The following is a 26,739-nucleotide window of genomic DNA, read 5'->3' on the forward strand; positions in this document are numbered from 1 at the left end:
TTATATTTATAGTATAATACAAAAATAAAGGTATAAAATATTATAATTATTAGTATAAATTAATTTTTCATAATATAACATAATATTAAATTATTTAACATAGCATATTAATGTATTATGATATAATATAATATGATATTATATTTATAGTATGACACAAAAATAAAGGTATAAAATATTATAATTATTAGTATAAAATAATTTTTCATAATAATTTCTCATAATTTTTCATAAAATAATTTTCCGCGGTCCATGGGCTCTTCTTCATAGTCCACGCTCGAGGAGGACCTCAGCGTGGGCCGCAAGGTTGATGATAACAAAAAAAAACAATAAATTGATTTTGGAAGGTATGGAAAAGAATTAAAATTTTTACAAAAATTGAAAAGAAAAATACATTTTCTTATGGAAGGGAGTCTGACGGCTAGGGTTCTTGGCTCCAGCAGATTTTTAGGTTTATAAAGGGACAAACTATGTAATTATGTTATTTTAATATGGGCATTTTTGTCAAAAATACAGCTTTCCAAAAAAGCTGAAACAGCTTCCTCCCAAAAGCTCCAAATTGGAGCTTCCTCCCAAAAGCTGTTTTCAGCTTCCCGTAAAAGCTGAAACAGCTTTTTGAAAAATTTATCAAACACAGTTTTTCATCTAAAAGTACTTTTGGAGGGCCAAAAAGTGCTTTCTGGCCCTCCAAAAGCTCCCCCAGACAGGGCCTTGGTGTTTGACATGCATGATTGCATAAGATATTATGGCTATTATCTTAGTCCTTTGTGCAGGAAAACAGAGTTAATTCACTGTAGCCATCTAAAGTGCATCGTTCTGGCAATAAGAGAATGCATCAATGGTTGGAGATCTTAGCTTATTGGCAGTCGGACCAGGTTACTTGTAAATACTGCCTTCACAGGGCTTGAGAGGTTAGAGATATCTGGGGATGGGCTGCTACTGCTTTATAGCTCATTGCCGACAAAACCCTTATTAGAACCAAAGGTTGGAGATACAAGACATGGAAGTGGAGATGTCTCATCTTTTAGTTAAAAATGTCATTGATGGTTGAAAATCTGAAAGCTGATGTATTCACCCGGGAAGAGGGTGTTACTAGAATTATACACATGACTGAAAACAAACTGTAATGCTGCTGGCGTTCAAGTCAAAAAGGCAACAGGGAATTTTGGAGATTTTCTTCAGTCACCCATCCAAAAATAAAATTCCAACCCCTTTAGATGTCATCTGGAAATTTTTGAGATTCGGCATAGAAGACCAACTTTTAAAGACGAAGTTTCATCAAATGTGGCACCTTTTGGCTTACAATGGTGTAACTCACATTAAAAGGAATTCCCTGGTACAATGCTTATTTAAAAACACTATCAATTGTAATCTTTTCCATCATATCTTGCTTCAGCTTCAAGAATAATTTTTCAGCTCCACTCAGTCACCCTCCATCAGCTCCATTTACTCTTAATAAAGTTGAGCCACAACCCACCCAAAGATACACCCTTTGGATTTCATGTAAACTGGAAATTAAAGAAATTTTACAGGCAAGTTCAACTTTAAAAGAAAATTTCGTAAGATTTAGGATCTTCTGGTATACATCCGTGTAACTCATTAACAGATATTCCTCATGCAACACTTGAGAATGCATGAATTGTAACCTGCTCCATCTGATCTTGCTTCAGCTTCAAGAATAATTTATTTTCAGGTTACTTCTCTTAGACAAACCAAAGCTTCTCCAAGTAATTTAAATAGTCCTGAAAAAATAGAGGTCTCCCATATGTCAAACCGTTCATCCAGTCTCCCATGTGTCAAACCATTCATCCATGGTCCAATGACCACCTTCTTGAGAGCATCCAATCGACAACAATGACAAAGAGACATGGCGATGTTGCTAGGTTGGAAATTTTTTAATACATCTCCTAGCACATAGTGGCTGCTATAGAACAAGAGCTCAAAGGTTCAGCTAATCAGCAATAAGATGTAACTGAAGAACATTAAAGACTAATCAGTAGGATTTCTGCTCCAAAAAGAAACATTATAGGATCTCATTAGTACCCTCCCTCTTTAAGCACAACAAATAAAAATTCAAAAATAGGAAGCAGTTAAAAAGGAAGGTATTGGTTGCTTAACTCTGTCAAAATCATGCAAGAAAATATAGAGATTCGACCCCAAAAATATATGGAAGCATTAATATTTCACATACAGCAACAGGAGATAAAGCCATGGCATAATCTCTATACTCATGAATATTGAAATAATATATACATCTTCAACATGGCATATTCAAATTTCCACTTTAATAAGAGGTAATAACTAGAATACAAAATGGGAAAAAGAACGTAAAAAGAAGAGCAGAAAATGGAATAATAGTATAAATAGAGACAATGGGAAAAAACCTACACCTTAGCAAAAAAAAACTTACAAGAGAACTATAGCATCAGTTAACCACTCTATGTCAAGCAGTGCCTGTTATCAATCTCTCCTGCTGATCCAGCCTTTTGACCTTGAGAATACCAAAGAGAACTTGCATTCCAAAAAAAGCACATAGAATGTATGCAGTCATAGCAGGCACCTACATGCATGGAGAGTTTATTACAGAGAAAAAGTAAAAATGGTGATGGGCATATAAAAGATTGGTGCATTATAAAAGCAATTATTCTCTTGATAGATTTGCTTACTCGAATTGAATTAAGGTATAAAATTGTAGCAAGGTTTATTAAACTTCCTGCAACAATTGCCTGCCAATAATAAAGAGAACTTTTCAGATTGAAGAAATTGTTGAATAGGAAAAAAGAAGAACGATATACAACAAATCAAATTTCAGGTGCAAGTCCCGAGATTGCATAGTGCATGTTCAATGATAGTTTTAAGACTAGGAGCTGGGAAAAGAAGTTGCTAATTTAAAATTATAAAAGAAGCATCTTTCACAGAAAAGAGTAAGATGCCAGTATAAAATTCTTTCATGTCCAGATTTATAGTGGCCGGAGAGATTGCTTATGGACTTAAAATTGATCGTGTTGACCTCATGTTTGTGTGTAAAGATTCTTGGATGGTACTAATGAATGGAAATCCAAACAGCAAAACACTAACTTCAGATGCATCACCATACTGATGGAACTGATGCCACCATTTCATAGTTCACAGTATGCTGCAAGAAACCTACTTTCATTTCCATTATACATCTGCAGACAATCTGGATTTATTTTCAGCGCTGATTTTCAGCACCATCTTTTTTTCCTTTTTCTTCTTTTGCAATTCCTTGTATTCCTATAATGTACTCTCTCAAACAGTATCATTCTAAGTTCTGTTACAACCTCTCTCAAAATTCTGATCTCTCCCTCCCTCCCACCCCCACCCCCCCACCCCCAAATACACACACAAAAACATCTCTTCCATCTAACTTCCCTACTCATCATATGTGCATGAACCCTCACAACTGTCCAACAAGACCATACAACATTTTTGTCTTGTCCAGGTGCTCTGCTAACCCTATACACCAGTGCCACCTTTCTCAGCAGTCAGTCATCTAGTCCACCACTGAACAAAGAGCAGATCTCTATAACAAAGAGCGCTCCCAAAAAATTTTCAATTTTTCACGTCAAGGATCATCCCTGTAAATCTCTACTGCTCTTCCAAATAAAGGATTGACTGTACGGAACCTAGAGTTTCACATAAAATTTTCAGTTGTAAGGCCATCCCTGAAGGTCAAGGGTTGTAAAACAATCTTTCAGAGAAAGATTACTTAGGCTCCCATCTTCATATTCCACAAATTGTGAACCCAATCTATCCTGGCAAAAGCAAGCATTGGCAGGAGCCTGCCACAAAGGTAGCCACCAGGCTGAGAATCTTTAATTAGAGAATACTGTTCAAGATAACTGTTCACCAAGAAAAAGGATATCTGGCAGAACGTTTATCCTGTTTAATGCTGCATACAGAAAATTTGCATATAGGCACACTTTCTTCTGATGACCTGCAAGAAGAAAATTTATCGAAGAAAACTTCAAGTTGAATTTCCAACTTATCAAAGAAACTTCATGATTCCTAACTTTATAAATGCCCCTTTTTTCACCTGTTACAATCATGGGAAAAATTAAAACTGTTTTGTGGAAAGAAAGGACTCTAGGTCACTTCAGCTGCCATTGCACCAGGCAGACGCTAGAAATAGGCCATGAAGACTGACCTGCTTTGAAATCCCACCAACCAGCTGCATGTGCAAAGAATTCCCAGTAACTGATACTACGGCACTCCTGCAGAACTCAGGCACATAGGAAGTCCTTCATTATGGCCCTCGAATATACCCTCTCCTTTGTCTAGATTTAATTATATAAAAATAAGCCAACTAGCTCAGAAAGCCAATATCATTCATGTTCCTAGAAAGCATGCCCTCCCAATGTTTAACTTTAACCTTCATCCAAAGCTCAATGATTGCTTGATCTTGTTTCATTCAATAAGTTTCATCACTCTCTCTACTTGCTACAGCTCGTTCTTCCCAACTTTAAAAGCTATTTTAGAGTTTTGATATGGATATTTACTCCATAATAGTAGCTATTACGTTTTAGGATCATTATCATCATCTTTTTCTCCTATAACTATCGCATGGTCCTCTGAAAGTATGCAATATAAGCTCAGCATGCTCCGTTGAAAGTATGCAAATATAAGCTCCAACTCATACTGCTCGTTTAACTCCACATCCGCAACCTTATTTTATATCATCATTTTTTTCCTCCTATAACTATAGCATGCTATGCTGAAAATATGCAATATAAACTCCCAAGTCACACCACTCATTTAACTCAACATTCATGACCTTACTTTATTTATTTCACATACGTGATTCCTATTAGTTTCCAACAATAGATCCATAAAACATTTCCTGACCTTATTTCGATACCTCACTGAGATGGTAACTTAGACTTCATAAGGGCATCTCACCCTCATATATGATTTTAACGGAAACATTATCTGTTTATTCAACAGATGAAAATGCAACAAGAAAATATAAAGCTCAGATATACAAGGTGAAATTTTAGGTTGACTCACATTTCCAATTGTTTTTTGGACAGCTGCAACACGTTGGAATGCTCGTTCAGATTCCAAAGTTCGCACCCGGAGCTTGAGATCACCTTTCTCCTGTATGATATTGCAACCAAGTCATAAGACATCAAAAGTGATGCTGCATCAAAACAATCTTAGAAAATGGTGACTGCACAATATTAACTTTAATCATACCAGACGTTGAATTATTTCTGCAAGTTTTTCAACTCTGTCAGCTTGTCTAAATATGTTATAGAATGCACGAGACTGTCGTTCCAATCTTTTCTTGAAGTCCTGCATAACAAAAGAGTTGATTAATGAAAATGTGAAACAGCGTCATTCTTTAGGACAGACCAGAGTGCATTTAAAAGTACTGCAAGAAACTTGCCTTGACAACAACTTCAAAACCAGCTTCTTGGAATCTTAACAATTCCAAAGCATAGCTACAAACATGGTGAGTGTAATTCAAGTTAGATCCAGAAGACACACATGTAAAAGAGAAAAAAAGGAGGAATCTTTGCGGCCTGTAGTTAACAAAAGATATTTAAGAATATCATAAAACCATACGGTTTGGCAATCTCTGTAATATCAAATCTTGGGTCAAGTCCCTTCCCTATCCCATCCAATACTGCATAGAAGAGATTCGCCATTTTTAAAAAGATAATAAAATAAAATGAACCACAATTATCAATCTGTTTCCTTAATTTTAGACCTGAAAATGCTCTAACAACAAAGGTGAAAGTGGCTGGAAAGCGGAAAGGTTGATCGGCAGCAATTGCCAAAAGATCTTCTCCTGCAAAATTAGATGATACTTGAGCACCGAATAATTGATAATTATAAAGTGCAGATCACATAAGTTGTCTAAATTTTGGTGTATATCCAACCTAAAGTTGTGTTTGTGATTGCTTGGAAATAGTTCAAGCAATTGAGGGTGTAGAAGAGTCAAAGTCCAGGTTACATGAATGAAGATCAAATGCATTACCTATAGCAGCTAGCCGTTGCTTCTTCTTTTCTAATCTTTCCTCTCTGCTTAATGGTTTCTTGAATCCAAGTTCGGTGGTTGCCATCTCTCTCTCTTTCCTTTGTGCTGCAAGACGCTCTTCAAAGCTGCAAGCATATATCAATCAGAAAGGATGATTTTAGAATTACAGTTTATATAGTTTAACTTGGATTATGGAAAATCACCTATTAAGAAAGAACTGTGCTGTTCTTCTGACAGCAGTCATATCTCCAGTAGGAACAAGGACACCCATTTGAATCATTGCTTGCAGCACCTGCGTGTAAGACATGTTTGTGAGTGAGGTTGGATATTCAATATCCCAGTTAATTATCAAGAGTATCGCCCCAAAGACCCACTACAATTAATTGCAAAGAAACAAGGTACTAAATAGTACATCCAGAAAGCAATCTTATGAATGGTTTACCCAAATCTATACTATCATCCAGAGTCCAAATACACAAGAAGAGTCTACCAAGAAGCAAGAACAAAACTAGAAGCATCCTTACAATACATCCACTTGGAGATATATCTTCTCTTTAAAGAAATAATGTTCTAATTAATGTTCTAAGTCTCACTATCAACCCCTATACCAGAATCTTATTGGTATGGTAAACCCCCATATCATCACATGTTACACTGTTGGAATCAGCACAGCAGCCATGTGTTAGTACCATGTTCGCCATCTCAGTACCAGACCCTATACCGGGACCATAATATTATAGTATCGATATACGGTACGGTACGTGATGGTAAGGTATACCAAATGTCGGTATGGTACAAAACTGCATACCGGTTTGGTACCTATACAGTATAGTACCCTCGGTATAGTACAGTACGGCACTAGCCGGTACGAAGTTGCAGTAAACCTGCATATCATACCAGGTTGGTAGGGTTGGATTAGTATTTAAAACCTTCTTCTAAGAAAGATCACACAGAATAACAGAAAAATATCCACTTGAGAAGGCACTTTGAAGACCTCCAAAGTAAACACCCTTGAGGAGACAACTTCCTACCTTCTTATTGTTGTATCCTTCTTCCTTTAACATCAATTTTTCCAATTTCTATCTAAAGATTTGACCTATCCTATATTAAACCCTAAACTTAGTTATAATTTAGTCTTCTACCTGCATGAATCTCCTTGAAGGACTCCAATGTAGCCACTAGCTTCATTCTCACATCTTGAATATGAGATCTACAAGCTTTGTACTGCTGCCACCGTAACTTGGGCACTGAAGCATTATCAGCAGTCATTCTAGGATTTAGAGTTTCAGCCACCCTACTTACTAATGTCCACCTTAATGCCCCTATCAATCATGAGAATATCCACTGGTTCTCTTAAGCTTCTTAAGATTCCTTTGCAAACTATGGTCACTGTTGTATTAGTAACTTCAACCTCAGACTCCCTACATACACTCAAAGATGACTCTACATCTTGGGTCTCATACATAACTCAATCAATCAACCATAGGCGACCCAAATTCCAAACCTTTCCCTAAATAGAGATCTCATATTCAATTTCAACTTGCTTCAACTTGGAATTGCACTGGCACATATGGCCTGATGAAAAACTAATGAGCATCCACTTCTCTGCATAAAGATAAAAGATACAATGATTTCATAGCTATAATAACAACACAATACTGGACAAGATTTTCACATATTTAGATGAAATCAAGTTATGTCTCCAATCCAAGACAAGAAGAGAATCCAGTACGTAGACAGAATACAACTAGAAAGCACCCCACAATCCTTTATTCCTTTGATGCACTAAAGCATCTCCCTTAGAAGAAGTGTTCTTGCCTTAGCCAAGAAATCAAAAATAAAATGATAGATTACCAATATATAAGAATTTTTGAAGAAGATCTCCCAAGAATAATACCACTAAGAAGAGAACATTCTTCCTATTCATCATCACATCCTTTTTCATATCATAGCTCTTTGATCTCTAACAAATCAAACCACCGCCTCTCAGATTTCAGACCCTCCTACGGTTCTCTTTTATAGCTTGTTTTAGTTGCACATAAACTTTCAGAAAACTCTTAATCAGATAATCTACTGATCTAGCTTCATTCAAGGGTTTCTTAACATGCAAGCCACTATATTATAAAATCATATAATCTCTAAAGTCAACATTGCCTTAGCTGTAGCAAGGCAGTCGACATAACTAAATTGTTTAATCCAGTGGGTTCCACATGCGCGCACACCAAGAAAAAAAAGGTGTACTATTCAACAATTATGGCAAACCACCATATCTAGAAGAAGTTAAATATTCTTTATGATAAAGGAGTAAATAAGAGAGCCCATAGGAGTAGTCTCACAGAACTAAAACCCAATGAGTTTAGAAATATGATCCTTCTTTGATGAAATTGTTTTGCTCTCAATGAAACGTGCAGTATATGTAATCCAGCTATGTGATGAATGACATTAGCTTGCCTTTCTCTCTTAGGATCTCAAGAGACATCCAGCACATGTACAACCATATAGATTATTTGCCTTATATATAGTCATACATCCAGTGTTTATAGATCAAATACAACTTACTATGCTAACTATAAAGGATAATTATAAATAAAAAGATAATGAAGATATCAATTAAGAATCAGGTTTAAACAAAATTAGAAAGACTTTAGTTTATTAGAAAGAGGTAGAGGATATATCATGACCGTGGGCTGCCATAATGCCCCAAACTGCCCTGTACAGAGCGTACTATACCATACTAGGTCGGAGCTAGTATGAAACTCGTGTGCATGTCGGTATAGACCTCGTATTGACCTGTACTGAGGCATACCGACCCATACAAAGATGTGCCAAGACATACCGAGATAAAAGGTAAGAAAAATAGCTCGAGAGCTGTTTGAGTATGGGGCGCATGTCATTCACCTGCTGCTTAACTCAACCCTCCAATGTTCATGGAACACATTAAAGATTACTGCCACCTCGTTACCTTAACTTCCAGTTATTTTGTCGTCTATCAGTTGCTGAAATATTGTGGAATGCCAAATTCGACATTCTTGTCTCCATTTTGGGGTACTCTTCTCAAAGGAACCATTTGTCATATTTTGTAATAGGAATATCCAAAGAGTAGGGAAAACGTAGACTAAACAATCTCAATTTGAAACCAAGAAGAGAGAGTCCCAGACACAAAATATAATCTCATACAAATAAAGCTTCAGGATGATCTAACATCAGAGCTTCTAAAAGCTAATTGTATCAAGAAGAAATTTACTTTTCAGATTGCAATTGTGAAAGCAAAAGCTCCAGCATTTTTTTTCATTTTTCGTATCTGTAGCATGAGGTTATAAAATATTGGTGAAATTCATTATATATTATATATGTATTCTATACAAGGTTCAAGGAAACTAACCTTGTCTGGGTCTTTCTCATAAACTCCATAGAATGTTTCAAGCAATCCTTCCCTGATATTGGGACTTATACTGCAAAATTGTTGATACAGATAATTATTACAAGATGCAGAAGGCATCACAACATTCAACATCTTTGAAAAGAGCATTAGAAAATTATGTATACACAACAAGGATATCAAAAACAACCTTCCCATCATTCCAAAGTCATAGAAGATGAGCCTTCCGCCATTGACATCATCCACAGCAATATTTCCAGGATGCTGTAATGACAAAACATATTTGCTGAACAATTTAGTCGGTTGCTCAAAATTAAATAAGAAAATATTGATCTGCCATCCCAACTTTTTCTTTTTTCCCTTAATGCTCCAGAAATTAGCAGAACTTTTTTTCCAGTTCATGTCTAGATATTTGTCAATTATATGCAACATGCTGTCATACAGCAGAATTTTCTCCAAAAAATCTCACTGTTGATTCATAGACCATATCCAAAATGAAATAGATAAGTAAACAATCCTCTTAGAAGATGGATAGACCAGAATTAAATGATGTATGTATTCCAGAACTAGTTTCATAGAAAGTGTAGGAATAAATGATTGTACTAGCAGCTAACTTCCTTACACAGGACCAATCATTTACAAATTTATTTATAAATTAGCATTAAAGAGCTTCCAGCTCATCCAGTTTTTTTTAATGCTACGTATCGATTTTTCTTTTTGTTTTCTCATAATTTCATAATAGTTTTTATCTGATTACCTTCTCATTTGAATATAAAGGAGTCTATAAGAAACATGTACTGATTATGAATTACGATGAATCTACAAAATGCAAACTACTCACCGGGTCAGCATGGAAAAATCCATGAGATAAAATCTGTTCCAGATAAGACTCAACAGCATATCGGCCCAACCTGCAAAGAAAGGATGCCAAGATCAACTTCAACTCCTTATGGGAAGCAAATCACAATCATATTGGACACTAATACCCAAATAATGCTGGGTGCTACATTATCCCTCTATATATCCAATTGGAATAAATGTATCCTGTGCCTAGTACCTTTGTCGATCAACACCCAACTGATCTAATTGTTTTATCCTGTTTATTTTAATTCCTGGAACATATTCCATTGTCAGTACCTGCAATGAAGTTAAAAACTGTTCAACTAACATATGGAGTGGATGGCCTCTTTTTTTTTTTTTTGTTTAGTTGGTACTGTGTCTCCTTATGAATACTAAAAGGTCTGAAGAGAAGAACCTGCGGTGTGGTATACTCCCAGTATACATTTGGCACCTTAACATATTCCATATCTTTAAAGTTCTCGGCGAACCTTTCTGCATTAGCTGCTTCTTTGGTATAGTCTATCTCCTGAAAACAGCCATCAGAGTAAGATATATAAAATGCTGATATAGCATCCAATATTTGAAAACAAGTCTAAGAGGCATGTAAAAGAGATAATTTTAGTACTTTACAGGCTCCAATGAAGAAAGCATAAAGGCTAAATCCAGAAATCACACGTATGCCAACATGCACCAGCATAGAAAATTCAATTACTTTTGTGGGTAGAACTAGTCTCAGAATATATGCAACTGATCTGGTAATGTGAATTGAGTTCTACATGAACTAAAACCTCAGTCAAAATGTCAAATATTAATTTACAGATAGATAATTAATCTATATATAGCTTTTTGAATGTCTAAAGTCTCAGTTAAGGTGATCAAGCTGAACAGTCTAATAATTAAAGGGAATGATTTGCACAAGTGGCACATATATTTTAGCTGTAGTCAGCAAATAAAGGTTATGAGCCATTACAATGACAAAGACAAGGAGAAAAGTAACCTGATATAGCACACTGGCACACTCATCATAGATAGCAACCCAGTCTCTCTTTGCTCCATCTGACTTTGGATCCACCTTCTGAAGGTATTCGGCTATTACCTGGAACGGCCACATTTATTACATATTGAACAAGAAAGCTAGTTGCAGCTGGATAGCCTAAAAACATCTGATTTTATTTATAGCCACGGTCCACTAATGAATGCATAAACTTCTGATTCCTTATTATAGAATTTAGACAGGAATTGCTATTAATTGATTAAAGCTTCATTTTATTTTACATGAGTGTACTTTGCTTGTCATATCAAGCATGACGTTTAAATTCAATGCCAACAAAAAACACATATCTAGTCCACAAGCATTAGATTGCCTGCGATCTATCCACCAAAAAATATGATAATTTGTGGATGGCATACATGCAATAAAGAAAGTCCATTATATTTAGTAAAATGCCAAAAACATGGCAACAATTAAATAGATTCTCAACATATCCATGCTTTCAGTTTCTGACATCTATAATTTATCAGACATTGAGAGCCATGCCCATGGCCTGTAGAAATAAGCTGCCATGTGATTGGAAAAGCATTAGACACTGTCAATTCAACTCTCTTAATAAATATGATTTAGGCATTGAAGTTTAGCACAACCACAATAGTATAACAACATATCAATAAAAAAGATAATTTTCTTTCCTATGGGTATGTAATAAAATATCTGAACTTTTAAGAGGATAAAAAAAGAGCTGGTAAAACCTCATAATTGTTCATGATCATGAAGTCCTAGAAAAGTTATAACTCATGTTTTACAAGCTAAAAAAACAAGAATTTAAGTGTCACTTGCACCAGGTATGTCAGCCAGTGGCTAGCATGGCAAGGAAACTGAGAAAAAAAATACAAAGAAGTGTCCAGTGATGGTTCTAGCATGACACGGTATTACCAGCCAGCATAGACTAGTACAGGGCCGGCACCTCAAACCATGTGAAAACCAAGTCATAACTCCTGGGATCTATTACTAGATTGTAGTCATCAAAATTTTGCACAGAATGTGTATGCATTTTCTATTCAAATAGAATAAAGTTGTGTGATATGTATGAATACTCAAAAACAACATATATGCATCAAGCCAATCTCAACTAGTCCGACCTACACAATAAATTCACAGTGGATCTAGAAAATGACAAGTTCCTTGGGTAATAACTATTAAGATAAAGCTCAAAACCAAAAATTTATGTCTTGCGTGACTTTTGATCTCAACATATATTGGATTTATTAACAAATGTATCTTCCAATTGAAAAGCGAAATCAAATCAAAACATGTTTTGAGCTTCTTACTATAAAGTGTATGTTAAACACTGTCCAGGGTACCATAGGTCTCCACTTTTATGGCCCTCCTGCAAAATCTTCAGTCCACCTTACTAACAGGACCCGGTAACCACTATGACACCCAACCACCACCCCCATTGTACTAAACTTCATTTTTTTTCCAGGCAAATCATAAGCTAGCAATACTATTTTCATATTTTACTCTATCACTCCAAGTAATCATCCACATTCTCATTTCAATCGTGCTCTTATATGTGAGAAACAATTGGAAAAAATAAATCATATTTTTATCCACATTAATGTTAGGTCTTCCCTCCATTGTTCAATCCTTCTATACACCTTAGAACCTCCATCATTATGTCCTCTGTCCTTGCAATCTCAAGTCTCCACTATGATAGTCACTTGTACATTGCCATCAGTTATATAAATACCTGCCTGTCCTGGTATTACCACTTCCAACTTAGGGCCTGTTTGGGAGAAACCTACCCGATTTGGAGGTATCAGCTGGGGAAGAGGAGCCAGAGAAGAAGAGATGGCATCCAAAAGAGCTGTCATGGGGTCGTAGGGCCCAATCCACATGGGCTTAAAAACAACTCTCGAGGTATTTTTCTATTTATCCTGTAGGGAACAAGCACCGTGACCCACAATGGCTCTCTTGGGCACCATCTCTTCTTCTCCCACTCTTGTTCCCCAGCCAATCCCACCGGATCCACGAGGTTTTCTCCCAAAAAGACCCTTAGGATTAATATTGACGAAGGATGCATTTTAAGAACTCAATTGTGTCAACTCAATAAAAATAGAAACACTGCACACAATGGGACTTCTAAAAACCTCCCGAGGATTGGAAAATTAACAAAATAACTCTTGTTGTACACACCACATTATTAAAGAATTACACTATGTTGAAAAAATAAGCTCATACTACATGCAAGATTAAGGCATGTAAAATGCAAGCAATTATATTTTAATGAAATGAGCATCTAAGTTATAAGAATGAATCCTATTCAATGTTTTAAAGATACCTAACATGGTCGGGATTTAAAAAGGACAAAATATTTCTAAGATATTCAGAGTATCCATCAACAAAGTTTTGTACCTTTATGTGACATTGAGTGCCAAGGACCAGAACAGCATGTTTATTCAGTCCAGCACAACTAATATGAGCAGATATGCCACACCTTATAACTTGGTTTATGTATAGTTTAATAGAAGAGAGGAAACCAATAAGAAATGACTTAAAAGATACAGCTATGAAGGACATGGCTTTTGTGATATGCAATTTAACATAAACTTCAATTAGGGAGGGCTGATTCCTACGGTAGTGAAATATGAACAAAAGAGTATATCAGGGAGAAAATACACATTTTGCACTACTTAGATTACTAACCCGTAGATTCTTCAGATCAATATCAAAAAGTTCCTTTAGACTAGGTCTTTGTACTTTAATCACAACTTGCTTCCCCTTTAAGCTTGCACGATGCACCTGGCCTGCCAGAAAGAAATACATTATGATTATTGCTCAATATTTTTGTATGACCTATATAAATATGTAAAAATAATATTTTTTTAACAAAATGAAAAGTTTTTTATTTCAAAGCCTCATGCTTCTTCACTCTGTTATCTAAAAACTACTCATGATATTACCAAGGCTTGCAGCAGCCATAGGTTCATAATCGAAACGGTCAAAAATATCGTCCAAAGATGCTCCAAGTTCTTCTTCAATTATTGACACAGCAGTTTCCGAGGGGAAAGGAGGAACTTGATCCTGCAGAATTGTGTGCGTGTATAAATAATTAGTATTGAGCATTGATACAGATATTTTTTATTCAACAAATTGTTCTAAGTTCACCTATTCTTCAACACTCTATTGTAGATTATATTTTTCTACAACTTATAGTGACGTTTTTTGTCATTCTATTGGAGATTATATTTTTCTTATTTTTACATAATATGATAAATAGGCCAGAATAAGTTGAAGATAAGGTTAATATACAGTGATGCATATGGAAAGTTAATAACATAAGAGTATATATTTGATGTGTCAGAAGCAGATCATGCAAAACCATGTTATGGTGTAAAATGTGCACAAAGAGAATGGTCATTTAAAATATTGACCTGAAGCTCAGACAATTGGTCCACATATTCCTGTGCCAAAATGTCCACCCTTGTAGAAAATTGCTGCCCTATTTTAATAAATGTGGGGCCTAATCTTAAAATACTTTCCTTTAACCACTTAGCAAGGGCTTTCCGCCTTATAACTTTTTTTGCCTCTGTCATTCCTCCTGCACATTGAAAACTTGTATATTTAGACATACGCAGCAATTAAATTGCATTGTTTAAGATCATGATAGTTCACATTATCATATTATCATAAATAATCAAAAATCATATAAGTATAAAAACATTAGTTCATTATGGAATAATTTTAACTATTTTACATAGAAGAGTTGAAAAAAAAATGGTCATTTTATCTTAAATTGCGAAGCATTCTAAAAATAACTGAGCCTACAGAACATACATGTCCTTCACCATCTAATGGCAAAAAAATATTCAAGTACATATCTAACGAACTTCACTTTCTATAATAATTTTATTATCACTGTCAGATATTACATTTTCTGCAATACTCATATAGTTCATTTTGCAAATATTTCTTGTCCTACTTGAAAGAGAGCTTGTGGTTATGATTTTGTCTATGCATCTTATTAAAATGAATCTGATTACAAGAGCAGTTCTCCCCCATTCTTATGATATTAATATTTGTAATATCAAGATCGCAAAGGCCATTGCAGCACTGGACCCTAGTACAGTCTACTACTTCATGTTTCTGCTGTACTTTTCCTCTTGCTACCTTGCAGATCTAACATTAGTGGTAGACCCAAAACATGCATGCTTGCAGATAAGGATTTACAAAGCAGCCCCAAATAATTGGAGCAAGGCTTCACGGTTATGGTTATGGCATCTCACAGATCTTAGAAACGTGTGAGCATGTCTTCCTCTAAGTCATTGTTTTTAGTGCTGCATACCATATAAAATAACAAGAAGCATGTCACATATATCCAAGGTTTGTATGAGCACTTTGAATACAGTATGTCCTATAGAATGGGTGGAAAATACTATCAGCTCAGAAGCCTATGCACATACCATCTTAAGTTCTCTTCCCTGAACATCCTTGTCAATGAACTTTCTCATTCTGTGGTTAAATCCCTAATAACAAGTTCACATGCTATCCATTAGTAAACTATGGTGAGCCACATCATACTAATCTCGTTATGTAAGACTAAACTTCACGCCAATTATTTGTTTCATCACGGTTCAATAATCTAAAATCAGATTGTTAGTTGAGATGCATTCCGTGTTCAAAGCTGCACCTGTTTAACACTTGTACATGATTCCTAGCTTCTTTTGTCTATACCACTTACCATTGTCAACATGACTCTATCTAGATCATCTTAACATAATAAGTGTAATACTCTTCCTCGTCTCACATGTTTTCAGTCATAGGTTAACTTTAAAGCAAAGGAATAGGGAGAAGGGAAGGGGCACAAAAAGCTGTGCTTTGTGATCTATTTTACTTTGTGATCACACTTTGTGTACGTTCTTTACCAGTTGCCTGGCACCTGCTCTTACATTTGCTTCTAATCCCACACCTACATCAGACAACTAATGCTAATAAATGCATGAATGCTCAAAGGGTCAGACAGTAGCATGAATTACAATTTCCATTCCAGCATCAAGGCATAAGATCTTTGCCATATCAAAAGAATTTATCCTGAAATTTTATGGTACAGCTTTTCAACTATGACTTAAGAAACCTACCTCGGTAAGAGAATTTCTGATTGTCAAGCCAAGCCTTAAAAAGAAATGTGAAAACAAACCCCCAAATTTCCAAAGTTCTTTGGATTGTAGAATATGTTTTGAATCTGTTCCACCGTCCACCAGGTGCAACAGACACCTGCAAAAGACAACAAAAGTAACTGTATTTAAAGAGGTGAGAAAAAAGGAAGTAGCTTGAACTCATTTTTAAATTGGTGAACTATGATGACAGATATCAACAAGAATCCTACGAGGTCTAATATGAGATGAACAAACAAAGAAAAACAGAACTGTGCAATAAAGTCATGCTATGTTGTAGGTGATCAGAGATAGAGCTGAAAAGGCCTTCTTACTCGTATTTTTTTCCTTTACATGAGACTTCAAATCACGATTGCAATATTAGTTTTTTTTTTTTTCTATTTTTTATGAGATAGTTACAAACAGTTTCAAAGTTCTAGCTTCTTCAGGCTCAGACATATGAGGTGATAAGTGAAATCCAAGATTATTACTTTCCATGCTCAAATGATAAAATAAGAAAAAAGAGGTCAGGGATAGCAGAAAGCGGAAATGATTATGCAACAGCAAATCTTTCTCATGTCTTCAAAGCAAACTTAAGAAGGATTCTTAATATGTATATACACCTTCCTTCATGCGAATCCACCTTTGGATGAATCGAGTTCAGAGCTCTTTGAGATCTGTGCGCTGGGTTATCCAATGGTGGTTTGGCCCGGAGAAAAGTGAATCCTTCTTTTGCGCAAAAGATACAAGCCGGTATATATATATATGACCCTCATGATCAATATAAAAGATTTGGAACTCGGAGTATCATGCAGTAACGCATCCAATTTGATAGCAGCCATAGAGCCCCAATTTTTGAAGTTAATGGAAGGTAAAAGCTATCAGCAGGTTTAGATCTTTAATCAACCAAAATTTGACACCATGTGCTTTTTTTGAGGAAAATGCGCTCAATAGTAGATTTTTTCCGAAAAAAGTTCCAATCACGGGTAGCAGAACATGATGATGAACATTTTTTTCAGGTAAATCAAATACTAGTTCACCATTTTGTTTCTTCTTGATGAAGCTATAAAGTTTATGTAAAGAGTAAGTACTAACAAAAGAGTCTACCTGGGCTTCCTGTCCGGCCTTCTTAAACCAAGCTTCCTCCTTCCCAATCTCTTCAACCCTCTTCTTCCTGCTCTTCTCCGCCGAAACCTCATCCACCACCTCCCCGATGGTTCCATTCCCACCAACATACTTCACCAAGCTCCCATTACTCGCTCCATTCCCCTCCAAATACGCATCCAAACTCCCATTCGTACTCGCAGACACAACCTCATACCCGAACCCACCTCCATTCCCATTGCAGCTATACCCATCCAACTCCTTCCCCACTGAATCCTCTCCCTTCTCCTTCCCCGAGACCTCAGTAACCGCAACCCTCTCCTCAGAGACCGATCGGAGAACTATCCATGACGGCGCCAGGTGGCGAAGGCGACTCTGGAACTGATACCTGAGAAGCGGAGCATGGAGCCTCCGGCCGGAATCCGGCCGGAGAAAGAGGAGCTCTTGGAAGGCGGGAGGAGAGGTGGCGAGAGAGAGCGCCATTGCTAGGGTTTTATACGGTGTGGCGGGGATCCGGCTAGGGTTTCGATCGGTTCTTGGATCAAAAACCCTATAGATTGGATTTCATGGCGGTGGAGTGGGGTGGAGGAGCGAGAGAGTAGGGGGAAAACGGGAGGGGAAGTACAAGGTCGGGGAGGAGAGAAGTGGTTGGGTTTCTGCCACGTGGCGCAGCGGAGGGATGAGAGTTTCTCGGCATCGTGCTTCCCATTGGCTCCTCAGGTTCGATGTCGTACGCCGCCGCCGTGGCCACAAGTTCGGAGGCTGTTCGTCGGGGTGGACAAAAAGGTACGCCACCCAAACCAGTCACCAAATATACTATCCTCGATGTGGCGATCGATGAATGGTCCAGCTTCTGCGAATAACATCGATTCCCCTCGAATTACACCAATTCTTTAATTCCACGTTGGATTGAGACCGGCTTTCCGGATTGGGCCGCGTAATATTGTCGTCAATGACGCGGACAAAATTGGAGCCAATCGTTCCGCGTCCCGCTGCAGGACCACGTTTACAGAAGGCCATCCCGAAAACGCCGGCCCTCCGGGGAGAAGTGATGCACGGAAAATGCTTCGAGGCCCAAATTAACGACCAAAAGTACTTTTCTTCGCAGCTTTCGTGCCACGTGGAACATGAAACTGGTAGTTTAACTCCATCATGCATCAGATTACAGCGAAAAATTATCCTGCACGCCACCGATCACAATGGCTGCTGGTTTTTGCGCGCTTAATAAACGAGGTCTACAGAAATAAGCGATTGTGATCGTAGCCACGTGGTGCATGCAGGAATTAGTTCTCCGTCGTAGCCCCCACCGTGCGCTAAATGCGAGTGAAATATAATTTGGTACCGTAACATACTTTGGTTCCAGGAATGGGTCCCATGGCACTGCCTGGATGTATGAGCAGCTGAAGCAAACCGAGTCCGCACTCTGGACTTATTCGTGCGGGTGCTCAAGCAAACTTTGCCAAAGTACGGTAGAAGGCTGCCCCTGATTTACGGTCTCGATTATAATCGATACACATCTCCCTTGTTTATGTTTATGCTGGAATTCCGGGCTCCGTTAGATCACCATAGACCGATTGGAGAGTTGAATAACTCGGAAAATATAACTATCCAGATTTAAATTTTTACCAGTAAATATAAGGTTTTCCAGGCAATTTTAAAAGATGCATGTCCACCACCAAATACAGTGCCCTTGCTATTGCTAATCAATTAAGTGGGAACAAAGGTTTAGCTGCCTTGTTTTTTGTTTTGTTTTTTTTTTTATACAACAGCGCCTTATACATGGCAGATATGGGTGCAACCAACAAAATTAGAATAAAAAAGAGCTGATAAAAAAAATAGACATATAATTTTTTTCAGAAAAAATCTCTAAAGTGATGAGCCGTATAGAAGGCAGCCCAGTTAACAACATTATTCGCCTTCCGATAAATATGAGTGGTTCGAAAGAAGTTACTCTCTCTCAAAAGTCTGCACATGTCGTGGAACAGCCAACCAGTATGCCTACTTAGATCCATCTTAGAGTTTTCAACCAATTACATTCCAGCAGTAGCATTTTGGTCAAGTTGTCTGCCCATATCTTCCTATTAAATCTAATTATCTGTAACTTTAATATACATAGTAGCAGTACTTGTCAACATGGTCAAATGTGAATCATTTAGCAAGGAGCATGAATCTTTTACATGTGGTTGTGGTTGGCATGATGTTCGTTCCTCTAGCTAGATTAAAGGAAGACCATCTTTTATGCCCCGGGAAAAGAAAATATGAAGACCATCTTGAATTCACACTACTAGCTACATTGGCCTCAACTTGGATCAGCCTACGAAGCCTAGAAGTTGGTCCAAACCCAACCCATTTCAAAATTCATAGCCAACCAGATGAAGGGAACGGTAACCCTAACCAGCTAATCTCTCTCTCTCTCTCTCTCTCTCTCTCTCTCGCTCATGGTCGTCGAACTGTTCTCTCGCCAGAACCGAACCCTAGCCTCCGTCCTCGTCTCCCGCCGCCTCCTCTCCTCCTCCCCTCCGTCCATCTCGATTCTCCGAGACCGCTACGGCTTCGTCGCCCCGCCGTCCCTCCTCCCCGAAAACGCCAACGCTAGCTCCGTCGACCGCGGTGGAGGCCAGGCCAAGAAGAAGAAGAAACCCCCGTACCGGCCGCCGTCGTCGCTCGACCGGGCCGGCCAAAAGCCTTCCCGATCCGACCTCCCGTTCGACTTCCGCTTCAGCTATACGGAGAGCAACCCCAGTGTGAAGCCCATCGGGCTCCGCGAGCCCAAGTATTCCCCCTTCGGCCCCGGGCGCCTCGATCGGCCATGGACCGGGGTTTGCGCTCCCGCGGTTGATTCTACTGTGAGGTCTGTGGATGAGGAGGGACCGAGCAACGTGGAGTTGGAAGAGAAGTGGAGGAAGACGAGGGAGAGGATTCTTGGGGAGCCGCTCACCCCGGCGGAGAGGGCGTTTCTGGTCGAAAAATGCCAAAAGAACCGGACAAAGCGCCAGGTTAATTTGGGTACGTTTTTTTCCTCATTTGAGGATTTGTTTGGTAAATTAGGGCCCTTTTTGATGCAGTTTAGCTATATCTAATTTAATCTATCACTTTGATGTTCCTAACTGTACTCAATCGGAATAAAGGAGTGGACTTGCAAAACTTAAATTTTGCCACTTTGGGGGCATATTAATAGTAGCACTTATTTTTTTTAGTACTCGTAAACACTAGACATGCTCTTGACGAAGTTGCAAATAATATCAGACCATATGACATTGATTTAAGTAAGTGGCGGGATTGGGTTCCATGAAATGATTTAGGAGGTACTTTTCAATTTTCAAGAAATTGTGTTAATATTGTCAGATATGCACATCAGCTGGCATAAAGCAGAACAAAATCTCTCTATCATCACCAGAGCAGCAACTTGTAGCAGCATTCTGGCAGCTTAACAGCCGACTTAACTAAATTTTAGGATAATGATTTGACAGATGATACAAAGACGAGACCATGGAAAATGATAATTGTTGCATGTACATATATAATTTTTTTAGTTTATATGTTATATGGTGAATTGTTTGAATATTGAAAAACTTCACATAAGGGAAGACTAATATGAACTTTGAAGCAATACTATATATCAAGATTCGTCATCTCAGTACCGGACTCCGTACCGGTGCCACACTAGTAGTGTGTTGGTACGGTACAGTACGGAGTTTTTTTGTTCGGTACGCCTCGCATGCTAGATACTGATATGATATGATACGCCCCGGACCGTCCGATCCAGGCTGGTATGGCGAACCATGCTATATATGTTGTGACCATATATGCATGCAAAGAGCACCAATTGACCCAATATTGGCCGATGCATCATGCTTCCGAATCTATCCAAAGTCATGGCCTTCTGTTTTAGCGAGCATGGGTGCTAGTGGGTAGGCTTCAATCTAGGTCCAAGTCAAATTTAACTGAGGGAACTAGGCCAACGTTTGGATTCACTTCCGGATACTATTTATTTGATGGGTTGTGTCAGGTTACTGCATTTTTTGATGCTTGTCTTGTTGATACTTAGGGGCTAGGCCTCGATTTTTTATATTTTTTCCCTTCAGCCATATCATGTTGAATTGGGGCTAGTTCAATTTAAACTGAGTGCCTATGATGGAGGTTCGAGTCTTAGTGAGGGGCAGATATCTGACTCATGGATCCAGATTTAGAATATATTGAACTGAATCAAGTTGAGTTAGCATGAGTCCAGGTCTATCTTACTTGCTTACTGATAGTTAGTTCTTTCCAATCCTGAATGGTGCATGGTACATGCTTTTCTTATTTGTTTGGATGCTTTTTATGTCTATTTTTACAACATGTTTGTACTTGACTATGCTATTTTTTTAATAAATAGGGAGAGATGGCCTTACCCATAACATGTTGAATGATATTCACAATAATTGGAAGCATTCTGAGGCTGTTAGAATAAAGTGTCTTGGCGTGCCTACTATTGATATGCAGAATGTTTGCACACAGCTTGAGGTATATCTCTTTTCCTAGACATGTATAGTTTACTGCTAAGTTCTTTCCTTTTTAGTCATTCTAAGGGAATTACATAGAGCAAGGATCTGAGTGATGAGGTTTCTTACCATGTCATTGCAATTGAAATTATTAATCATATTAGAGTTTCATGCCAACCTTTCTTAAACACCCATACCAAAATTTCTGATAAATATTGAATAGTATATCCATGATTATGGGGAGATCTGTTACTAATCTATTTTAGCTTTACTTTAAAAGTTAGTTTCTCACTTAGAACATTGTCATGTAAAACATCTTTTCATGATTTTTGATCTACAGGTGGCTTTTCCCCTACTTTTTTGGATAAAGTGATAATGCAGATATGCAACATATTATGTAGGCCATATTAAAATGGAAGTAGTCTTAAGTTACCCCTTGTTGAATTCCTGTTCATTAACCTACTTCTGCACATGGCAGTGTAAATTGTGTTTTTTAGCATCTTATAAGCTGGTTTTTAAGTATGTTCATGAATTAATTAGGACAGAATAACAAGTGAAAACATAGTTCCCCTAACATAATACTAGAGTAAGTTTTGTAACAGTTTTATGATTAAATATGTAAAATTAGAAGAATCTTTTTCTAAATGAGTTTATGTTTACTTCTTGTTGTTTTTATAAGTTATAAAACCAAGAACTAGTTTGAGGGCAAAAGCTTTAGATGTTTCATAGAGTTTGATAATCAATGGGCCCATATTAAAACTGATCTTAGTGTGTTATAAGTGACCTAATTCTATGTTACATTGTTGAAGCAGCTCAAGAATGTTCTTAACCCTAAACTCAGTGACTTTATTATCATTTTCAGAATGAGATGATTTATGCAGAAATGGTGGACACAAAATTGTTTGCAAGTTTTTTATTTAAATGTAGAGGACTTGTTTCTATAGTTGCAAAATGCAAGCAGATCTTTCCAAATAAGATATTCAATTTTTCCTACATTGTTTTCCTTTTGAATTGTTAAATGTTTTAGTTTCTAAAAAGCAAGAAAGCTTTAACTTTCTTAAAAAAAAGAGAGGAAGATCTTATGGAAGTTATATCTGATACCATCCTTTGTATTTTAATGATTTTTTAGAGCGAATATTGTAATGAATTTTTAATGGATCTGGGAAGGAAATTGGATTTAGTATGCTGTTCAGAGTCTAATGTGATGCCACAGGAAATTGGATTTACACGCTGCATTTTTCATGCTAAATAAAGATATGATCAAAATATTTATATCAATATACAAATCCCCATTGTTTTTAATTTAAATTTTCTATTTATTGGTTTCGCCTGTTTCATTGGCTGTTTCCCTTTTCTAGGAGGCAATCATAATTGTCATGCTTGACATAAATGGGTTATCTCAGCAACCTCTTTTTCCTATCACTATCCTTTTATTTTCCTGTGCTTTCTGTTATTTCAATTATTCTTTCAGGTTTGCTATTGGACTGTAACTTACTTGGGTTGGAATTGGGACCAGGTCTTCAATTTTCCTTACATTTGTTTTTTTTTCCTTTTTCGTTATTTAATGCACTGAGGGCCTCAAACTGATGGGGGTGGCGGTTAATTTTATGATTGTTTCAGCTTTTCCTTATGCCTTGAAGGGCCAAATTGGCCCCACCCGCCTTTCCAAGTTGCTATGGAGCTAGTGTGAGGCTCATGGCCGACATTGAGCTAGCTTCTGTTTATGGCATTCTGTGGATTCATGCAATATCAATCCAAGCATGCAATCTGCAATTCATGAACAACAAATTCTCTCCCTCTTCCAGTCGATACCTGTGATTTTTCATTATTGTTTCACTGAATTAACTTTGCTATCCAACTACTATTTCCTCTAAATCATTGGAGATAATTGATGCAAATATTTTCAGGAGAAGACTGGTGGTTTGATCATCCACAGGCATGGTGGTCAGATCATGTTGTACAGGGGAAGACACTATAATCCCAAGAAAAAGCCTGCAGTACCATTAATGTTGTGGAAACCTCATGAACCAATTTATCCAAGGTTGATTAAAACAGTGATTGATGGACTAACCATTGAGGAAACAAAGGAAATGAGGAAAAGAGGCCTTGCTGTTCCTGTCTTGACAAAGCTTGGTAATGCTGTAATGCTTCTTCTGAAAGTATTATTTTTAGCATTTCAACCATATGTATGGTTTATCATTTGTTGCAATTTTTGCAGCTAAAAATGGTTATTATGCTAGCCTTGTACCGATGGTCCGAGATGCTTTTCTGACTGATGAGCTAGTTCGTATAGACTGCAAAGGCCTGAACAAAAGTGACTACAAGAAAATAGGGGTTAAGCTTAGGGTAAGAATATAATGTGGTAATCCAACTTTCCTCTACAGGAAGTAAATAAAGCTTGGTTAAGATTTCAATCTGTTCATCCAATATTGTCTTTGAAAGAGTTTATTGATTAATACCTCACTCGTGGCCTTCTATATCTTCCTTCATGTCTAGATTTTTTTCTGCAGAAATTCATATCTAGATAAGCATGTGCAATAGCTCTCATATGCGAGCTGTTTGTTCATCTTCTAAAAAACATTTATGTAACGTTTCTATGGAGATTGACCCTTGTAATAGTCAAAGAAGACTTCAGTCTTCCTTGGATAGATCATATGTATACATGCTAATCGGTGATTATGGTCAATACTAGGAGGCAGTTATTCTTAGGTTAGCTGTCTATATAGTGCTTTACCATCAACTGTTTGTTCTTTTTGGTTATAGGTTTTGTTTATGTTGCATTTGATATTTTAGATGGACTTATTTTATTTGCTTGCTATATATGTTGCCTTCATAGCATGGCTAGTGTTCTTTAGCAATGATGATAATGTATAAATAACAATATCAGCATTCTATGAAATAAAATCTCTGTTTTTCGGCAATTTTTGATTCATAAACATATTGGCTATGAAGCAGCTACATGATGCATCATGGATCATTGATCTTTAAGGATCTAATAGGACTGTTAGATTCGTTCTTGTAGTTCCCTGCTTCTCCACTAAACATTCATTTGCATGTAAGAGATGGGAGACTAAAAGTGGCTGCTTCTTTCAGATGATCAAATGTGGTTGAGGGATCAGACTAGATGATTAGTGGAGAGATTTCTTGCTTGAGGCTGATGGTTGGATAGTGATCAAGGGATGATTGATAGGAATATAGTCTACTTGATATAGTCTACTTGATTATGAGCTAGCTGCTTAACATGGGTGTGAACTTATATTTTGTTGTTATATTTATGACATCTCTTCTAGTGTCTGATAATGTTTTAAGATTTTTTGACTGACATTCATCCATATTCGGATGTAGGACTTGGTTCCTTGTGTTCTTGTCACTTTCGAGAAGGAGCAAATTGTGGTTTGGAGGGGAAAGAACTACAATAGTGGTGCCCACTGTAACGCAGAAGAAAAATCTTTCTCTCTGGTTAATGAATCAGGTTTGGGCGCAGACAAGAGCAACAATGGTATTCCTGGTCAAAGCGCAGATGGCTGTATTCCTGATCGAAGCTCAGACAGCTATGCTACTGATCAAAGTTTAGATGATGAATCAGTTGTTTCGGTAGTGTAGTTCCGGCACCAATTGGGTAAACAGGATATCTGAACTTTCTGATGCCACTTGGTGTGGTCCTGTTGCTGCTCGTATTTTCCAGGATGACTGCCATCACTGAAATCATCTGGGCGAATATGAGAGAGACCATGGTGTTTGAGTCTGGATCCTGTCAAGTGAATGTCATCACTCAATGGTTCTGACTCTGATGAATGTGACCGAAAGTCACTTCAGAAACTGAGGATTTTAAATGTTTCAGAAACATTTCATGATGCATGGTGCAGCTCAGCCATCAAAGCTTTGTTCAGTTCCATGTGTATATTTGTAGTTAGGACGATACTGAACTTAAACAATTTGACAGTAATTTCTGTTGCCAGTTTTTTCAACTTCTTTGTTCAATTCAATGACATAATTTGAACAAATAAGGGTTTGTCATATCCATGAAGAGGGGAATATTGGACAAAATTGGTTGTCAAATGAGGCAAGGATGAAGGTTCAAGTGCTTGTGTGGGCCAACGAGTAGATCTCATGGCAGATTTTTTTTTTTTTTGATGAAAATCTGATGGCAGATTATACAAAGAGATTTGGGAAGTGGTGTTCTGGAAGATCTTTTGTCTTTCTTTTCCTTTTTTTCTTTTTTATTCCTTGAGAAAAGTTGTGTGCGCGCCACCTTGCTGATTGGAAACCCCAAAAAGGGGAATGGAATGATCGGTGCTTGTCTGGTCTTGACAATCTGCAAAATTTAGAAAATTGTTTCTTTTAAGGATTTGGCTTGCTCATTTTTGTTTCATCCAAAAAAAAAAATACATCAATCAAGAATAGGAATATATTTATGAATTTTTATAGATAATCTTAATTATTTCACCAAATCATGCATTCACTGGCATCCATCCAATAATCCAAATCAATCACCTCTGTTACCCCAGATATTTATATTGCTTTTATTGAACAACAATTATTTCTGGATGAATCATATGCATCACACATATGCATTAAAAACAAGGCATTAATAATTCCTAATCTAAAAGTAATTGTAATTATGAAAATTGACTGTGAAGGGAGTTCCACATATTTGTTTGTCTTTCGAAGCCAGTCAATTCTCGTAGTAGACCATTCATAACTAGCATCACCATTGGAATCCATTTATACAGAAATTGAGAATGCAACATATACTTTGAACATAAGATGTCCTTAATTTC

General features: G+C 37.2%; 2 protein-coding genes across 4 annotated transcripts; one reads left to right on the forward strand and one right to left on the reverse strand.

Annotated features, from left to right (window-relative positions):
• Positions 1–1,220: 1,220 nt before the first annotated feature.
• On the reverse strand, positions 1,221–18,095 carry LOC103721193 (protein ACTIVITY OF BC1 COMPLEX KINASE 8, chloroplastic). Of its 2 annotated transcripts, none has more exons than XM_008811289.4 (21): positions 17,481–18,095; positions 16,359–16,494; positions 14,655–14,821; positions 14,184–14,304; positions 13,927–14,027; positions 11,221–11,319; positions 10,639–10,749; positions 10,441–10,520; positions 10,225–10,294; positions 9,574–9,647; positions 9,387–9,456; positions 6,208–6,296; positions 6,005–6,129; positions 5,735–5,815; positions 5,590–5,650; positions 5,411–5,465; positions 5,218–5,316; positions 5,029–5,118; positions 2,667–2,726; positions 2,411–2,560; positions 1,221–1,921 (listed from the first exon to the last, which is right to left on the reverse strand). In XM_008811289.4, exons 1-20 carry the CDS (start codon positions 17,958–17,960, stop codon positions 2,444–2,446), a joined length of 2,286 nt encoding a protein of 761 aa, XP_008809511.2. In that variant the 5' UTR covers positions 17,961–18,095; the 3' UTR covers positions 1,221–1,921; positions 2,411–2,443. The 2 variants fall into 2 exon arrangements, with proteins under 2 accessions (XP_008809511.2, XP_008809510.2); XM_008811288.4 differs by having other exon boundaries at positions 1,221–1,924.
• Positions 18,096–19,628: 1,533 nt separating this feature from the next.
• Positions 19,629–25,979, forward strand: LOC103721194 (CRS2-associated factor 1, mitochondrial). Of its 2 annotated transcripts, none has more exons than XM_026810059.2 (5): positions 19,629–20,483; positions 21,853–21,980; positions 23,866–24,091; positions 24,177–24,320; positions 25,304–25,434. In XM_026810059.2, the coding sequence occupies exons 1-4, from the start codon at positions 19,916–19,918 to the stop codon at positions 24,314–24,316; spliced, it is 1,062 nt and encodes a 353-aa protein (XP_026665860.2). In that variant the 5' UTR covers positions 19,629–19,915; the 3' UTR covers positions 24,317–24,320; positions 25,304–25,434. The 2 variants fall into 2 exon arrangements, with proteins under 2 accessions (XP_026665860.2, XP_008809514.2); XM_008811292.3 differs by having other exon boundaries at positions 19,635–20,483; positions 24,177–24,304; positions 25,304–25,979.
• Positions 25,980–26,739: the final 760 nt, after the last annotated feature.

Source organism: Phoenix dactylifera, unplaced genomic scaffold (assembly GCF_009389715.1).
Source record: "Phoenix dactylifera cultivar Barhee BC4 unplaced genomic scaffold, palm_55x_up_171113_PBpolish2nd_filt_p 000190F, whole genome shotgun sequence".
Lineage (NCBI taxonomy): Eukaryota > Viridiplantae > Streptophyta > Magnoliopsida > Arecales > Arecaceae > Phoenix > Phoenix dactylifera.

Coding starts and splice junctions, on each gene's coding strand:
- LOC103721193 (XM_008811289.4), bottom strand. CDS start 17,960: ATGGCGCTCTCTCTCGCCACCTCTCCTCCCGCCTTCCAAGAGCTCCTC. Junction 16,495..17,480: donor AGGCCGGACAGGAAGCCCAG/GTAGACTCTTTT, acceptor TGTCTTTTGCAG/GTGTCTGTTGCACCTGGTGG. Junction 2,561..2,666: donor TATACCTTAATTCAATTCGA/GTAAGCAAATCT, acceptor CCATGCATGTAG/GTGCCTGCTATGACTGCATA.
- LOC103721194 (XM_008811292.3), top strand. CDS start 19,916: ATGGTCGTCGAACTGTTCTCTCGCCAGAACCGAACCCTAGCCTCCGTC. Junction 20,484..21,852: donor AAAGCGCCAGGTTAATTTGG/GTACGTTTTTTT, acceptor TTTAATAAATAG/GGAGAGATGGCCTTACCCAT. Junction 21,981..23,865: donor ATGTTTGCACACAGCTTGAG/GTATATCTCTTT, acceptor AAATATTTTCAG/GAGAAGACTGGTGGTTTGAT.